General features: G+C 38.1%; 1 protein-coding gene across 1 annotated transcript; it reads right to left on the bottom strand.

Moving 5' to 3' along the window:
• Positions 1-9,487: 9,487 nt before the first annotated feature.
• On the bottom strand, positions 9,488-11,604 carry her1 (hairy-related 1; the record flags this gene model as incomplete). Its single annotated transcript, XM_079813981.1, has 4 exons — positions 9,488-10,224; positions 11,164-11,257; positions 11,345-11,440; positions 11,563-11,604. 4 exons carry the CDS (start codon positions 11,602-11,604, stop codon positions 9,488-9,490), a joined length of 969 nt encoding a protein of 322 aa, XP_079670107.1.
• Positions 11,605-19,727: the final 8,123 nt, after the last annotated feature.

The raw sequence follows: 19,727 nt of genomic DNA, 5'->3' as shown, positions 1-19,727 counted from the left end.
TAGGTAGGTGGTACGTGTCAAAGCAACATCCACATGGATGGCAGGACCCAAGGTTTCCCAGCAGAACATTGCCCAAAGCATCACTGCCTTCTTCCCATAGTGCAACTGGTGCCATGTGTTCCCCAGGTAAGCCACGCACACACACCCGGCCATCCACGTGATGTAGAAGAACACGTGATCATCAGACCAAGCCACCTTCTTCCATTGCTCCGTGGTCCAGTTCTGATGATCACGTGCCACTGTTGGCGCTTTCGGCGATGGACAGGGGTCAGCATGGACACCCTGACTGGTCAGTGGCTGTGCCGCCCCATACACAACAAACTGAAATGCTCTGTGTATTCTGACACCTTTCTATCAGAACCAACATTAACTTCTTGAGCAATTTGAGCTACAGTAGCTCGTCTGTATGATCGGACCACATGGGCCAGCCTTCACACGTGCATCAATGAGCCTTGGCCGCCCATGACCCTGTCGCCTGATCCTGTCAAATCACAATCTGGCTCTTGGCAAACTTGCTCAAATCCTTACGCTTGCCCATTTTTCCTACTTCTAACACATCAACTTTGAGGACAAAATGTTCACTTGCTGCCTAATATAGCCCACCCACTAACAGGTGCCTTGATGAAGAGATAATCAGTGTTATTCACTTCACCTGTCATAATGTTATGCTTGATCGGTGTACAAGTTCAATTTTTAAGTAACTTCAACTCTTTAGCAAATAACACTGTATCTTTAATTTTTTTTGTTATCAATACATTAGAGAGACTCAATATACAAATGAAAATCAAGCAAGATTTAGAATTTATTTATTTTACATTTATGAATTTACCAACTAAAGTCATTAGATTCATCATAAAATTAACAGATTGTTTATTCAAAATATATAAAAACATCTTTGGACGTTAAATCACAGTTATAACCAGAATTCTGTCTGTCATAGATGAATCTTTGCAGTATTTTTGGGAATGGTAACATTGAAAAAAGATGTAGTAATTTTTTCTGGCTGATCTGAACTAAATGAGCAATTTTCATCAATATCCATAACTTTTGATAAAGTATAATTACTAACATAAATATTATGAAGAATTTTCAAATGTAGTTGCCAAAGTTTGCTCGATATACAAAACCAAAAAGGAAGCAACCAAGCTTTTTTCCAAATTATCTCTGGGAAACAAATATTCCAGAAAGATTTTGGTCACAGTTTATTTGAAGGTGTCATTGTTACGGTGTAATTATATATTTAAGCACTGAGTAATAATAATTAAAGCTGCACTATGTAACTTTTCCGTCCACTAGAGGTCGCCTGTTCGAAATAAAGGTGTAGTTTGATGAGGCCAAGTTTGAGCGCAGAATCTTGGGACATGTGGTCTTCAGCTCACAGCCGGTGGGAAAGAATCGGGATAGGACTCGGGCAGAAATCATGTTGATGGATGTGATTATTAACGTTACTGTAGTATGAAGCAGAGCAGGAGCGAGTGTTGTGGAGCTGAGGAACCGCTGGAGTGATTGTTAATAAGATCGCAACACACGCCTCGCGAGCAACGGGACTTTTATTATGTCACCACTTCCGCTTTTCCGGTCATGAGTATGAGGTAACGCAGCTCTGTTTATCATATTAGATGACGTTACTCTGTGTGTTCGCTCGGCGGTTGCTATGACACTAAAAAGCGTTTCTGCAAAATAAACCAGAACCCGAGGGGAACGCAGATATGACGCCATCGACAGGCGACTCCCTCACACGTCCCGGTTCCTGTTAAAAGAGCAATTTCTCACGATTTACAAATAGTTGGAAACATTTGGGATGTTGTAAGTACTCAATTGAACAAAATATATAACACTGGCCTACAGTGGTTTTTGGATATTTTAATGATTTTTTTTTTTACATAGTGCACCTTTAACTGGATGTACTTATAGAGTTAGGGTTTGGTTTAGGTAAGTTGTATATGCATCATTTATAGTACTATAGTAACATGTAATGTGTGTACACTGTAAAAAAAAATCAGGTCTCCAATTGAAAATTTTCTAGTGACCGATCACATCTACATTTTTTAGTTGGCCAAATTGAATTTCTGTGAATTATCAATTCACAGAAATTCAATTTGGCCAACTGAAAAATGTAGATGTGATCGGTCACTAGAACATTTTCAATTGGAGACCTGCATTTTTTTACAGTGTAACAAAGACAGTAAAATAAAGTGTGTTACCAAAATTTCCCTTAAAGTATCTGTTTTATAAAAATAGATTTCTAATTTATTTATTTGTGCACTTTTTACTTTTAATGTCTACCCATTTTAAATGAAGAAATTATCTTTTATTCACAAAATTGAGCTGACTGATCTAAAGGTCAGATTAAACGTAAATTCCTCTATCCATCCAACTCTGTAAGTAAAGAGATTTCCGATTAACAACCATGAGGAACTTTCGACAGACTTGAGCAAACACTGTTATCATCAATTATCAAAGAGACAACTCTGTGTCAAGGTCACATACTAACAGTCATGTTAAATTCAAGTACTGTTTGTGTGTAGGCCTACTATAGCATAGTGTCACATCTGTTCTGTGTTTTGCACTTTTGGGACTTTTAAGTTGACGTTATTTGTGCCTAGGTTCTGTGTTCTTTTCTGTGTCCTGTTCCTGTGGAGTTTTGTAGTTCTTTGTAGTTTTTCATGTCGATTCATTTTCCCAGGTGTTTCCATTCACCACACCCCTTGTTATCTTTAGCTAGTCTCCCCTGTGTGTATATAAAGCCCATGTTTTCTCTGGTTCTCTGTTGGTCGTTGTTTAATGTTTTATGTGATGCAGGTTTATCCCATGCCCCGTGGTTTTGTTTATGGTTTTCTCAAGTGTTATTTTGTTCCTGACTTTTGATTTATATTTTGTAATCTACATTAAATTCCCCTGCTTTTGGATCCTCATCTCTGCCTGCCGTCTTTGATTTCCCTTGTGTTCCGTGACAAACAGGGCCTGAACAGACAACAACAAATTTGAAAAAAATCAACCAATTACACTTTCAACAATTATATTTGCAGAAGGCACATGTTTTGTACTCAAAACAAGCCTAAAATGCAAAATTAAGGATGGAGAAAGTCCATTTCTAAAACAAGCACAAAAATAACATTTGAAAAGTAAAAAAAAAATGTACTGTAGGCTATAGAGTAGGAGCGCGGGGTTAGTTGTAACACACATGCTTTAAAACTTTCCACACATGTCCGGGGTCCGTTCTTCGTACCTCGCTTAATACATCTGAGATGATTTGACAGATCCCAGATCTTCTAATCGTGACAACTGATGTCTGGCTAATTTGGTTCTCCAAACGAATTTGCGGATTGGATTAAAATATCTGGATTAAATGATCTAGGATTACTGCGCGTTCTTGTGTTCCCTGAAGAGGGCAGATGCATCAATTCTCGAAACCACGATCAGTAAAGCAGCGATTGGCTGGCATCAAGATAACAATGACATCATATAAAATTAAAACAGCCACCTGGCAAAAAACCTGACAAATTACACAAAAAAGCTTCATGAATTTCTGGACCTTTATAAGGAAACAGCCAAACCAACATAAAAGTTATAATAGATAAATGATAAATGTTTGTTTAAAAAAAAAAAAAAAAGAACACCCCAATTACCAATTATTTATATTCACGATTTTATAGTACACTCTAAAAAATGCTGGGATAAAAATAACCCAAGTTGGGTTGAAAATGGACTAACCCAGCAATCGGGTTGTTTTAACCCAGCAGTTGGGTTAAATGTTTGCTTAAAACAACCCAATCGCTGGGTTAAAACAACCCAACAACTATTACTGCCATTATAATGCTTGGATTAGGCTGAACATTTTTAATATAACTCAGATTGTATTGGTCTGAAAGAAGAATGTCATATACACCTCGGATGACTTGAGGATGAGTAAATCATGGGCTAATTTTCATTTTTGGGTGAACTATCCCTTTAAGAGATGGGGGTGAAAACTTATTGAATTTGAAGATCAAGGTAAATTGTAATGAATTTGTCTTCTGGAAAACAAGTATCTTCTGTTGTTTCTGAAGGGCAGTACTACATGAAGAAGAAAAAATATTTAAACAAAATAAGAAAAATTTGGACATCTTTATCCTTTTCATAGTGATATTTGGTGCATTGTATTAAAACAAGTTAGTCAGTTTGACGTCAGTTAATAATTAGTATAACCAGGGTTTCCGCTGGGTCTTAAAATCTAAATTTTAGGCCTTAAAAAGTCTTAAATAGGGCTGTGCACGAATATTCAAACTGTAATTAATTTTCAAAAAATAAAAATAGTATTAGAATTTTACTACGTTGCTTTGCTGGCTGTAAATGCAGTGAATCCATGATAAATCCCACAAAAAAATTGCAGCTGTAACTAAGTCCACTGGGTGGCGCTGTTGAGCGTGTTAAGTTTATTGTATTGGATCACATAATGTTGTTGTTTGGAAATACATAAACAATATAAACACGATAACCATACGTATGATAACTGGTGCACTCTGCTTTATTTACGTTTTTTCCGCTCGCGTTGCTTGAGTTTGTAATGATTTGTTCTTTTGGCATATATTTTTGGGTTTACACATATTGTTTAATATTTTAACTGAAAGAAAACATTAAAGCTACACTGTGTAACTTTTTTAGTTTATTCTTAGCTAAAAACACTTAGTTCTTTCAAAAATATATGTGCTCATCAATGTATATTTACTTCTTTCAAGTAATAAAATATTCTCGTAAGTTTATAATATGCCATTGAAAATACATACGGGTGAGGGTTTGAATGCGGGTCGCCATGTTGCCCCTCCATCTTGAAAGTACATTAGCCAAAGAGGGACATACCCGTAAATTCAAGCTTCGCCTTTCGCGTTTTAACACTCGATGGCACCGTGTCGAATGTGAACGAGGTCGAACTGGAAGCCATGTTAATCTTGGACTAAATCGGCCACCGTAGGAGTAAAAACGAAATCAGAATTGAGAGGATCAGAAACTAATATTAACTGGATGGTCATATACCTTTTCACTGCTAGAGGGGGGAAAATATCACAGCTTTCAGTAGCTTTAACAATGCATCTCCATCACTCTCCATTATAAAATGATACTAAATTATGGTTGACGTAATAATCAATGCACACTATGCTGTACTGTTTACTAAAAACTTGCTGCAAACACCTCCATAGTGAAACTGTCGTCTATCAGCTTAAGCCATTCAAATGTATTGACAGCTCTGGTTTGTTTGGAACAAGCCTACAGCACTCCTCTCAGAAACTGAAGCTTCCGCGCCTCGATCGCCCCCCCCGTGGTTGGTCCCAGTATACCTCATAACCCCCACCCCTCCATGTATTTGAATGGACGCGAGACACACTAAACAATTCAATTACACTTCAAATAATTGTTTCCTAAAGATGGTTTCTGTCATTTTAGGCAGTTTTTATTACGATGATTTCATTTCAAGTGTTCGTTTTTTAAATAAGTTTAGTTTTAGTTAGTTATTTGATACTATAAAAACAGGGGGTGTGACGTCATGATTGACAGCTGAGATTGACGGCTTCTCTGAGTGAAGTTGTCACTGAGGCACTAACAGACTTTTTTCGGGATTTTTGGGAGGAGATTGGAGCTTTAGCTTTAATTTCTACATTTCTATAACTGTTTATTTCACACCAACATAATGAATTGTTCTGCATCTGTGAGAGTGTGGGCGGGCTTTTGATAATCGCGCCTCTACTTCCTGTTCTCTACTGCGCAACTCCTGTCCTGAGATCGCTACTGCGCAGACTCGGTCCCAAGATGTCAGCGCCGTGTGCGGGCCTACGAAAGCTTCAACTATGGTCAGCGGAAGTCAATGAAGTCGCGTCGTCCATATTTTTTTACGGTCTCTGGTTTGTTTGGAACAAGCCTACAGCACTCCTCTCAGAAACTGAAGCTTCCGCGCCTCGATCGCCCCCCGGTGGTTGGTCCCAGTATACCTCATAACCCCCACCCCTCCATGTATTTGAATGGACGCGAGACACACTAAACAATTCAATTACACTTCAAATAATTGTTTCCTAAAGATGGTTTCTGTCATTTTAGGCAGTTTTTATTACGATGATTTCATTTCAAGTGTTCGTTTTTTAAATAAGTTTAGTTTTAGTTAGTTATTTGATACTATAAAAACAGGGGGTGTGACGTCATGATTGACAGCTGAGATTGACGGCTTCTCTGAGTGAAGTTGTCACTGAGGCACTAACAGACTTTTTTCGGGATTTTTGGGAGGAGATTGGAGCTTTAGCTTTAATTTCTACATTTCTATAACTGTTTATTTCACACCAACATAATGAATTGTTCTGCATCTGTGAGAGTGTGGGCGGGCTTTTGATAATCGCGCCTCTACTTCCTGTTCTCTACTGCGCAACTCCTGTCCCGAGATCGCTACTGCGCAGACTCGGTCCCAAGATGTCAGCGCCGTGTGCGGGCCTACGAAAGCTTCAACTATGGTCAGCGGAAGTCAATGAAGTCGCGTCGTCCATATTTTTTTACGGTCTCTGGTTTGGAACAATTGAGAGCTCCGTGAACCACGTGACCGCGCGCGCCACCCGGAGATGAGAGCATGTCGCTTTAACTGTTATGTCAGATTAGCGCCAAAACGCATTTATTGTTTGAATTTCGCATTAAAACTTCAAAAAAGACCATTTAAAATAATTAAAATATTTTTCTTATTTCTTTTACAATTAGTGTAGTAATTAAGGTTAAAATAAAGAATTCCAATGCAAAGAGGCAAATTAGAGTCATTTTGTGGCTGGAAAAATAATAATTTTCATGTGTAATGCAATTATCCACTATAGGTGCCTGTATGGCTCTTTAATAAATATACATGTATCTAGTCTAGTTTCTCAAAAAATTATTGCAGCAACTGTTTATTTTCAGGTTTTGCATCTGAATACATATTTAGACATGATCAAACACTAGATTTCTTTAAATGTGCAATTTTAAAATGTTAACTTACATCCTAATATTTTTAATGATACTTATTTAAGCACACACACGTGAATATTAATGAATGCAAGATAATGTAGTTTAACCCAAGAAAAGCTTAAAATAGTGCTTAAAAAGGCAAACTTATTTTTCCTTATATGTACAGTAGGCTATATACATATGAATTGATATTGAATCAAGATCGAAATCCATTTTTTGTGCCAATCACCAACCCCCAAATGTGTTCTATTTAGGCTTATTGGCCTTAAACTATCAAATACATTATGCCTATGTCCATACTGGTGGTTATGTCTTGAGTGAATAAGATTGGGAGACGTGTGTCAGTGTTGAATCTGCTCATTACTGTAGGTCTTAGACACGAGCGGGTATATATTAGATTGCTTTCACTTTGTGTCATTCATGTTAATCACACAACAACGGGGTCACTTAAACTTAAAGCACTGTTTGTTTCTGTATATTTATGTTGTATTTAGTTGTCCTATTCTGCCCTACAAAGGCAAAAGACCTTAACTCGCTAGAGTGGAACTGATAAAAATGACTTTAAAGATGTTTTGTTTTGCTGACTATTTATGCTAAACATAGACGATGCTAAAGGCTGCTAGCTAGCTAAACGAAGTAGATGCTGAATCTTTTGCGTTACACGATTTTTTACCTTGCCCTTGATGTCATCCTTAAACGCTATTAGTAAAAACAACCACTCAACTATTTGTTTTACCTACACTTTTATTCAGGTAGGCTATGGTGTGTGTCAGACGTGCTTCAGTGACAGATATATTCACAGGCTACACCGTAAACTTTGAAGGACAGTAAAACAAAGGCAAAATACCGTAACTCCAGACCTTTGCCTCTGTAGGGCAGTATTGGAATTATAAGTTCTTATTTTATTACTGACTGTTTAATTGATTACTTAATTACTTGAGAACTTATATTAATTGCTTATTTTTGTGGTTTACTTGTAAGACTTTGATCATATTTCCCACTAAAAGCAGGAAAATTTACCAGCACAAAATCAGTCATTTTGATCTATAAAAAAGAATATTATATTATTTTAATTTTTTTATTTATTTATTTTTTAATAAATGTTTTTTATTGCGTGATATAGGTCTTAAATTTAATTCCTACGGGTCTTAAATTTGACTTGATGAAACCTGCAGAAACCCAGATAACAATAGTAGCCTATATGGAATACACAACATACAAAATATATTGTCCCCTTTTTTTAATTCATAGATACTAACAAGTGAGATTTGACTTACATTCCATTTCAGAAATCTGGTCACCTTATAAATGAGAACAGTAAGTCTTTTTGACCAGCAGATGGCAATGTGTTTTTGTTCATAAATTTATTGCTGACATTATTACCCAAGGGGGGGGGGGGGGGGGGGGGGGGGGGGGGGGGTATGTTTTTGTGATACACATTTGTCACGATCTGGGGTAAATTGTCACAGTGGAACCTACCAACAAATAGCCTATTATAGACTAAATAATTTATGAAAAACAATATAATTTGCCCTGCCCTGTCCTGAGATGACAATATATTTATGTTATATAGGTGTGTGTTTGTGTGTCCTGGTAAACCCTACATTATGGGGACAAAATGTCCCTATCCAAAATCCGTGTGGGGACGACAATTTTTGGTCCCCATGAGGAAAACAGCTTATAAATCACACTAAGTGGGGGTTAGAATATACAGTTTGTACAATATAAAAATCCTTATGTCTAGAGTCCCCATAAAACGTGTGTGTGTGTGTGTGTGTGTGTGTGTGTGTGTGTGTGTGTGTGTGTGTGTGTGTGTGTGTGTGTGTGTGTGTGTGTGTGTGTGTGTGTGTGTGGGCATGTTTTCGTGAAATATCAGGACACAAATGTGTATAATGACATGGCTATGACATAGGTATTACAAAAAGAGGGTGAAATATGAGGACGTTCCCCATGTCCCCACTTTTCAAAATGCTTATAAATCACACAGAACAAGGTTTTTTTCACAGAAAGTGAACTGCACAGTCTCCTGTGAGGGCTAGGTTTAGGGGCAGGGACAGTGTAAGGGGATAGAACATACGGTTTGTACGGTATAAAAACCATTGCGCCTATGGAATGTCCTCACATTTCACAAAAACAAACATGTGTGTGTGTGTGTGTGTGTGTGTGTGTGTGTGTGTGTGTGTGTGTGTGTGTGTGTGTGTGTGTGTGTGTGTGTGTATAAAGAGGAGTCATACAAATTAACAAAATTATATAGATTTAATAAGTGAAAAAAGTACAATTAATTTATACAATGTACAATAGGGACAAAATAAATATATTTACACAATTTGTATACAATAAAGAATCTTAGATAGGAATGTGACAGCAGGAATCGGGGAAGCACAGAACACATACATGAACACTGCAAACACAGAGATCCTAATGTTTCTCGCTCACCTTCGCTTGTACATGTGCATTCCTGATGTGTTTTCCATGGGAAGCTGTTGCTCTGTGTGCAACTGATGAGCTTTAAGTCACTAAGTGTTTTGAGGTTTGCTCACCAGGGCCTCCACAAAGAGTGTGTCTGGTTGTGGAAGAGAGCTCGTCTCAGAGTCCGGGGTTGGCTGGAGGGAACCGGGCCAGTGGGTCGCACTGGAGTGGGGGATCCCACTGAGACCTGGAGATGAGGTGCTGGGACTACGGTCGAGAGGCTGAAAGAGGAGGACGAGGACGAAGAGTCGCTGGAGAGCGGCGAGATGGTGGGAGGGAAAGGGAAATGGCAGGGGACAGAGAGGTATGTGGGAGAGCTGGAGAAGGGAGGAGAGCTGCTGGAGTAACAAGGAGAGGGTGGAGGAGAGACGGAGTACGGAGGGGAAAGGTATGGATGGGTCATGGGCTGGTGGAGCATAAAAGATGTGGGATACAAACTATTGGTGTAGGAAAAGGGCTCTGTGCTGGCTCTCATGGGGACGTCCGACCTGCACGTCAACTCTGCATTGGGGATCCATGGATGATGGGAAGCTTGGCTTGAAACTCTGCTTTGGGGGAGGGCACTGCTGTAGGAGTCGAGGTGGTGACACAGCCCTTGAACGAAGCCGTCCCGCTGAGAAGGCTCCACGCAGTCAATGAAGCTGGCCAGGCGGGAGATGCACTCCTTAAAACCAGCCTTGTAGACTGGATTAGAAGGCATCTGGGCATTGATGGGCTCGGGGACCGAAGCAAAATGCACATGGGGTCTTGTCGAGAGCAGAGGCGGAGCGTTAGCGTCATGTGGGTCCGAGTCTTTGATCGGATCTGGGACGTGGAATTAAAGGCGTACGAAGGAGGAAAGGGGAAAAAAATCAAAAGCAAGAAAAGGAAGGGTTTAGGTGAGATAGAATAACGTGTTGATTTATGGTTGATGAAGGTTCGTTCAAAGGAACAGTTGAGAATTTAAAGCAAAGTTAAAGGAGTAAGAAGAAAATGGTTTTGGTTTGTTGGTTGCCAGAATGGAAAGTTGGAGAGCGAGGTGCGTTAAGTTATTTTGGGGTTAGATGGAGAAATTGAGAATGATTCAAAAATGGGAGGGGGGAGAGACAGAGACAGAGACATAAAATCAATTAGAAACATCACACTCATAGGCAACTCAAATATCAAACAGCACTTAAAAGGGACAGTTCAACCAAAAATGAAAATTCGGTCATCATTTACTCACCCTCCAAACTTGTATGAGTTTCTTTCTTCTGTTGAACACAAAAGAAGATCTTTTGAAGAATGTTGTAACACCCATTGACTACCATACACTCTAAAAAATGCTGGGCTAAAAACAACCAATTTGGGTTGAAAATGGACAAACCCAGCAATTGGGTTTTTGTAAGCAAACATTTACCCCATGCAACCGCTCGGTTAAAACAACCCAATTGCTGCGTTTGTACATTTTCAACTCAACTAGAGTTGTTTTTAACCCAACATTTTTTAGAGTGTAGTTTTTTTTCCTAATATGGAAGTCAATGGCCACCGTCAACTGTCTGATACCAACATTTTTCAAAATATTTTCTTTTTTGTTCAACAGAAGAAAGAAATTCATACAGTTTTGGAACAACTTGAGTGAGTACATTTTCATTTTTGGGACTAAACTATCCCTTTAGTCCAGACCTGTACACAAATATAAGGTCGATACTATCATTTTAAGATAGGAAATACTTGTAAAATAAGCTAACTCTTCAATGAATGAAGTACAGACAGAAAGCTTACCATGGCCATCTCTCGCGGCTGCCGCTTTTCTCCTGATGTATTCAACGGTTAACTCCAGGATTTCAGCCTTCTCCAGTTTGGGGTTTTGAAGTCGCTGTAAACGTGAATGTAAATGCGTTATGTTGCTGAAACATTCCAGTGCTCATTAGGTTAATATTAAACACTGGATTTCCTTTCTTACCGAGTCCAGAGTGTTATCCAGCAGAAGCGTTCGCAGCTCATCTAAACGCTGGTTAATCCGGTCTCTCCGTTTCTTTTCTATAACCGGTTTCAAGATCTAAACGGAGCGCATATATTGAATTTAACCATATAGTATTTAAAATGAAAGAAAAGAGAGAAATTCTAAAACTCCTCACTGTATTATGACATGTAAAAGTCCATTAAGAAAGAAATACTCACTCTTTTGGCTGGTCGTCGACTTGCCATTTTTGGAGGAACCATGATCTGTTGAAGAGTATCAAAATCGTATATTCCCGTTGTTCTGTGTTGCTAGAGGAAATTCTACTGTGGAAAAGCTCCTCGCGAACACTTGCCTTTTATTGGGAATGCTGGCTTGTCATTGGTGGTGACGAGGTGTCAATGATGTGTGACCGTATGGTGGTCGTACCCCAACCCCGGCATTATGGCATTCTGCCATTGTCAATTACCATTTTAATATATTCCAAGATAAGAAACTATAAATCGATTAGGTTAAATTAAAGAACCATAATACAGCGGATATTAAGCGGGAACAACTGAAGTTTGTCCATTGCACTTGCACAGCTTTGGTTTTTACGAAAATCTGAATATATAGTCCTTTAATATGAATATAAACGCATAATGAAAACTGCACACATCTTAAATGCCATCAGAAGTTTGCTTAGAATGACCAATCATGCAGTAATAGAACGCTTATGCTTTTATGGACCATAGTTTGTTGATTTTATTGCGCCAAATTGCAGCGCAATTTCAACACAAACTTCTTGACACTCAATTCACGGACACGCTCCTCCCGTTAAAGTTCACGACCTCCAACCAAAGCCAACCAAACCCCTAACAATTTACTGTTTAATGTTCAAAAACAACCTTGCCTTTTATTATGCAAACCTGTGTATTAATATAATTCCCGATACGCAGTCTATACACAATTAATGCATTTCTATTTTCTGGCTTCAAATGATATATTTTTGTTCAATATGATTGATAGCTAATGCTGGTCAATGATTCATTTCTCACTACTATGTTTCGTTTTTAAGCAGATTTTCGTAAAGCCAAAGCCGTGCAAATGCGATGGGAAACTTGAGCTTTTCTCGTGGGAACAGAATATTATGGCACTACACATGTGTAAAAACGAACACACTCACACTAACAGCGCCAGACTAGAATACTCTCAGAGGCGCGTAGAATTGCATTAGATGCTTAACATTTTCGAGCATTGCCTTCGCACCTGAAGCGGGTCAACTGTCGGCGATCACAGCGATGTGCAGAAGCGAAAAAACAGACTGGTCTGAACTTGTAACGCGCGATTTAATATGCATGATTTATTAAAGTAGAAATATGTTCATAACTGCACAACTTTTAAATGCACCTTTTTAGTAAAGGCCAATTTGCGTTTGTGCATGGGAGTTTCTGCTTTTCAAGAGTGGGTTAAAAGTTCGAAATTCTCAATAAATTTTGACATAGGGTGAATTAAGAGTGATTGGGACACTTTTTGCCATTGAGATGACATGGGAAAGTGTCCCAATCACCCTGAATTCACTATTTTTAAAGCAGATTAATACCACTAGGTCTAGATGTTGCAAAACGCCACACTGTAAAAAAAAATCAGGTCTCCAATTGAACATTTTCTAGTGAGCGATCACATCTAACATTTTCAGTTGGCCAAATTGAATTTCTTGAATTTTAATTGAATTAAAATGCATCAATACACAGATTTTTACTTTGGCCAACTGAAAAATTTAGATGTGATCGCTCACTAGAACATTTTCAATTGCAGACCTGAATTTTTTTTTTACAGTGCACTTGGTGCTGATAACGTCAACTCAATTTACAGGATGAGATATGTTGCTCTTTCCTAAATTGACAATATACTAAATTATTGAACTGGCCATGTGTTGCTTCACTTTTTGACCCCATGCTTCATGTCTAACCTTATGAAAAATCCCGTGGGAAAGTTTACTGTTTGGTCAGGTAGAGTGGTGGCATCATACGCACCTTGCCCATAATTCCATTAGTATTATGATTCCTTTAACACGTCTCTTTAACAGCGAATATTGCGTGAGGTTTGCTATGGACAAACGGTCGCGCGCTTTTCATTGCAATCAAATCATGCATTTAGCCTACAATAAACTAACTCAACAATAGATGGTTGAGTGACCAAACTCAATGTTGACCAAAGCAAATATCTGTCTTAAGCTACTGGATTTTAGAAGTTATCAATGCCAATCTGCAAGGGTCCAAAACGAGGAAATTCTAACTTTCCCAGGTCGCCTCGATTGTTCTTTTTACGGAAATCGGATGTTTAAGTTGCTTTGTATGGAAGAGGCAAAGTGTTTGAGTACTTTAGAATCATCAGTGCAAAACCATTGGGATTCAACTGTTGGTTTCTGATATGCATCCCCACTGTCTGATGACCGACCGTCGAGCAATTAGTCAAATGTTAAACTTGGCACCTGCTGGAGCAGGACAGAGCAAATGGGCACGTGGAAACGTTCGGCACTTGAGCGCCTGTTGCACGGAGGTGTGAATTAGCCACGCTTTCGAGCATGTGCGAGCACGCGCCGTCGGAGTAGACGCGCTGCTGTTTGGGACAAGTAAACGCGGCTGAAAGGTCTGAAAAACACATCCCATCCTAAGGGATAAATCATCAGGTTTGCATGTGTTGAATGAAAGTCGCGAAAATGGGGTTCGCCAAAATGTCGCGAAATTGCTGCTAAACATGGAAATTTAACTTTTCTGGATTCTATTAAATAAATTATTAGTATGGCATTGGTTTCATACATATTGATGATCAATCTCAGGGATTAATCAGGGATAAAATATATGTAGGCCTAGGGGGATTTCAAAATATTGTGGTCCTCAAGTCATTTCATGATGTTTCCTATTTTTTTTTATGATCAGAATGCATCTATGACAAATTATTAAAAAAATATAGGCTTCTTATTTTAAAAAAGTGTTCCTGTGGCTCAATTTTCCCCAGGTTATGGGTAAGTTGATCCGAGTGGGTGGGTAAATTGCACCATCTGGGTGTAAACTGATCATCTAAATTAATCTAATTCAAGCATGTGGAATTTAAAAGATGATTTACTTATTAAATAATTAAATTTCCTTTTTACAAATAGTTGTATTTCATTTCTTAAAGCTAACTTAGACGACATAAAACCAACCAAATGAAGTTTTTAAAAAATATCACTGAAACTAATAAACATAAGATTATTGGCATGGTAGTTTTTTGGCAATGCTGAACATGAGAGACTACAGGTGGAAAGATATATAAAATATATGATTATAGTGAAAATCATCTTCTGGTTCTCATCAGAGAAGGATTTGTACACTGTCCCTCAAAATAAAATAAAAATCAACTAAACCAGTTTTGTAATATTACATTGAAATTATACCATTTTATACTTCAGAGATTTCATTTAACTTTGAGCAGTGCCTAAAGGTGGGGAAAGTTAAAACACTGGCTCAATTTACCCCACATCATTTGGCTCACTTTGCCCCATAATTGCCATTTGGGGGAGGGTTGGGGGGGACTACCTAGCTTACCAATTCAGGCTAATATTTAGCTAAATGATGGGTTCTACAGGTTGCTAAATCACCAACATGCATCATAAATAGTTTAAAACATTCTCCTTTTCACAGTCTGGCAGAAATTATGGGTGGTTCCAAAATACATGGACACGACAATAAAAGTCAAGATACAGGGGGTGGGTCAATTTACCCACCGGCTCATCTTACTCCACTTCCCCCCTAATGTGATTACACGCAATGTGGCTGCTGTTAGTTACAACTTACCTATCATTGTGCTCAGGCTACGGTTGGACACAGCATCAGAGGGACCTTTTAGTAGGCCTACTATATAGAGGAAATATTCCATGCATTCATCTGGCTTGAGGTCTAAGCACTATGTGACATTTTATAGCCTGTGTGTGAACATGGCCCACTAGGGGGTCTCAGTAAGCTTCCAAGTGTGCTGCAAGATGCTAATCATCTTATTACACTTACTAATTATACTTTGCTTTCTGAGTTCTTTCTAAATAACTTAAAACATCTTTTGCTTTTTTTTATATAGGCTATCAGTAAACACACAAAGTAAAAAGTTATAGGCCTGGTTTCACAGACAAGGTTTAGATTGAGTCAGGATTAGGCCTAGTTCAATTTGGACATTTAATAGCTTTTATAAATGTGCCTTAGGAAAAAACATTACTGGTGTGTATCTTGAGACAAAACAATGGCACTGATGTATTTTAAGATATCTCAGTGCAAACAGCTCACACATGCATTTTAGTCCAGGACTCTCTTAAGCCGTGTCTGTGAAACCGGGGGGAAATGAAGGGAAATATTGCCATATTTAATGGACAATCCTAATCCATTTATCCTGCACGTTTCTTATTATGTTGAATGCAGTAGTCTTTCACTTTTCCACCTGCATGAGCCTGCTTAAAAATAATTTCAAATAGTCAATAAACAATTAAATCAACGTTTATAAAAAATATTTGAATATGTGATAGAAGAAAATAAATACCCAAAAGCATAAACTAAGGCTATTTGCTTGACACACTCCATTAAAAGTCTATTAGTCCATCACTGACATTTTTTTTACAGTATATATCTCTTTTAAATGGTTCAAAACAGTTCCAGATTAGGGTTCTTCGGATTTTAAGCACAGCAGAAACCTTTTTGGTGCAAAATAACCATGATTTGAAAGTGTTTAATAGTGCTTTAAAGAACATTATTAGCTGTATAATAAGTAATAGCTGGATATTGATCTGATTAAAGGGATAGTTCACCCAAAAATGAAAATTACCCCATGATTTACTCATGTAAATCAGGTGTACATGACTTTCTCCATCCAGACGAATACAGTCAGAGTCCTGGCTCTTCCAAGCTTTATAATGGAAGTGAATGGGAGCCTAAAATTTGAAGCTTAAAGGGTTAGTTCACCCAAAAATGAAAATTCTGTCATTAATTACTTACCCTCATGTCGTTCGACACCCGTAAGACCTCCGTTCATCTTCGGAACATAAATGAAGATATTTTCTTCGAAGCGTTATGAATCAGTGAGTCGAATCAGCAGTTTGGATCGCCACATTTCAGCAGTTTGGCGGTTTGACACGCGATCCGAATCATGAATCGGCTCACTGATTCATAACGCTTCGAAGCTTCATGAGGCCGTGTTTTGAAATCATCATCACTATATAAGTCGTTATTTAGGGTTTTTTTGCGCACAAAAACTATTCTCGCCTCTTCATAAAGTTATTGTAGAACCACTGTAGTGAGATGGACTTTGTAACGACGTCTTTAGTACCTTTTAAGGGTCTTGAGAGTGAACCGTGCATTGTGCCAATGGAGGCCTTTCAGAGCCATCAGATTTCAACTAAAATATCTTCATTTGTGTTCCGAGGCCTGACGGGTGTCCAACGACATGAGGGTGAGTAATTAATGACAGAATTTTCATTTTTGGGTGAACTAACCCTTTAAAAAAGTGCACCCATCCATTATAAAAGTACCTCACACGATTCCAAGGGGTTAATAAAGGCCTTCTGAAGCGAAGCAATGCGTTTGTGTAAGAAAAATATCCATATTTAATACTTTATAAAGTAAAATATCTAGCTTCCGCCAGACCGCCCTCCGTATTCAACAAGTGTAACGCCTCTCGCAGTTCAAAACACTTGCGCTACGTCCGGCGACATCGTCGCGACAGTTACAATTTTTCCGTAAGGTGAATACGGAAGGCGTCTGACAGAAGCTAGATATTTAACTTTATAAAGTTTTTCTTACACAAATGCTTCGCTTCAGAAGGCCTTTATTAACCCCTGGAGCCGTATGGAGCAGTTATAGGATGCATGGATGGATGGAATGCATGCACTTTTATGGGCTTCACATTTTGGGCAGCTATTATAAAGCATGGATTTTTTTTTTATATAACTCTGTATTCGTCTGAAAGAAGAATGTCATATACACCTAGGATGGCTTGAAGGTGAGTAAATCATGGGCTAATGTAAATTTTCGGGTGAACTATCCCTTTAAATACAACCCCATTTCCAGAAAGGTTGTACATTTTATAAAAAGCAATTAGGTCAATAATCTGTAATTTGTTAATACAGGGTACGGAATGACATCATCATGTGTATACTGTAAATTTTAAATGTCTGTGGAGGAACTCTGACCTCATATGTGTTACCATTTGAAAGCTTAGAGTCTCTACTTTCTGGAGATAGGCACCACTTCCGCCTGGATTTGGCCTACCCAAATTGAAAAGCTTCCCATACCCACATACATTGTCATTTTACAGGAAACCCTTTGAAGTTTCATAAAACACTGCTAAAAGTGATAAACATGTAAGTATATGTTGTCTGAGCTGTAATAATGATTTTTTTTGTTTGTTATAAATTCAGTTTTGAAAGTGTGTAACTCAGGCCCTGTGTGCTCTAGCACCCTGCAGACAGTTTGGGCTGTTTCCACTAGATTCCAGAAGATACTGGAAAAAAGATTTGTGTGTATCATATATGCAAGAATTATTCAAATGAATCTAAAAGGAGGAATATTACCTTTTTTGCACTGACGCACCTCAATACCATGACAGATGTTTCTGATGAACGTCTGGATGGTTTGGGACTGAGAACTCGAAGTCAGTATTTCCCAAAAACAAGCTGAAACGTGGACTCATCTGCAGTGTTGGGGGTAACGCATTACAAGTAACTTGAGTTACGTAATAATAGTACTTTTTCAAGTAACTAGTAAAGTAACGCATTACTTTTCAAATTTACAACAAAATATCTGAGTTACTTTTTCAAAAAAGTAACGCAAGTTACTTTTTCACATTTATTTGACTGACAGCTCTCCTGCCCCCATGTTGTGAAAAATAAGTGGAGAGGCGTTTTATGTAAACATGAGGGTTATTGTAGTTCTAGACTAAATGTGAGCATTTATTTATCTCACTTGCACAATAAAGATTCTGTACTCCTCAAAATGAATAAAATCAGTCAAATGCAAAATCAGAGTACTCAAACCTCAAATATATAAATGTTAAATAAAACAAATATTTTTATGCATTTAATCTACCTTTATTGACCAATGTCGTGCTGCTGACCTTTGATGATTCAGTTAAGCCATGAGCAAAAATTACTAGATTTTTTGTTTTTATTGGTAAAACGTTTTTCTCCTGCGTCCTATTCTTCCATTATCCAGAATGGCAGCACATTTATACCTCAGCCTGAGGCCTATTATTTCAATTTTGGTATGAAGAGGTCTTTACATTTGCACAAAAAAGGACTTTTTTTGCTATTAAAAAACAAAACAAAAAAGCAAGCCCAGCCCAGGTGAGAAAAAGTAACGCAAAAGTAACGTAACGCATTACTTTTCCTAAAAAGTAACTAAGTAACTCAATTAGTTACTTTTTAAGGGAGTAACGCAATATTGTAATGCATTACTTTTCAAAGTAACTTTCCCCAACGCTGCTCATCTGACCCCAGCACACATTTCCTCTGTGTTTCAGATCATCTGAGAGGAGCTCGGGCATCTCTGCATTGAACAGATGTAAAGCTTTCTCCTTGCGTAATAGAGATTTGAGTTGCATTTCTTGATGCAGCGTCAGACCGTGTTAAGTGACAGCAGTTTTCCGTAATGCTCCTGAGCACACGTGGCTGTATTTAGCACAGTAGCATGACGTTTTCTCATACAATGCCACCCGAGGGGTCAAAGGTCACTCACATTCAACAGAGGTTTCCTGCCTTGCCCTACACCGACCGAGATTTCTCTGGATTCCCTCGATATTTTCACAATATTATGTTTGGTAGATGGTGAAAGACCTTCCAATCTTGCATTGAGAAATGTGGTTTTTGAATTATTTGACAATTCTAACATGATATTTGGCACGAAAGTGATGAGCCTTGACCTCAGCTTGCAAAGAATGAGAAGCTCATTTATACACACTCACGATCCCCTGACCTGCTCACGGTGGACTGTTTCAAAAGAGTTTAACCTGGATAGTCTATAGTCTTTTCACTTTTATTTTGCCTCTGTTCCAACTTTTTTGGAGTGTGTTGCAGCCATCAAAATTGTTCTATATTTACAAAATACAATTAAAGGCACAATATGTAAGATTTTAGATTAGATGTAAGATTAAGACATTATCCCAAATGTTTCCAAGAATGTTTAAATCCAAAGAAATAAGCAACCAGGACACGCCTATCAATGCGTTTCCCTCGATTTCCGGAAACACCAAAGACGCTTTAATATATTATATGTTTTATTAGACAAGGGAACATTTGTTTGGATACATTTATAGACAGAAAACAAATTATTGTACAGTAATACAGCATTTTCTTCATCATACAATATGTCACACAACACAAGCCATC

Source organism: Gobio gobio, assembly GCF_949357685.1.
Source record: "Gobio gobio genome assembly, chromosome: 4".
Classification (NCBI taxonomy): domain Eukaryota; kingdom Metazoa; phylum Chordata; class Actinopteri; order Cypriniformes; family Gobionidae; genus Gobio; species Gobio gobio.
This window is presented reverse-complemented; position numbering and strand designations above follow the sequence as displayed.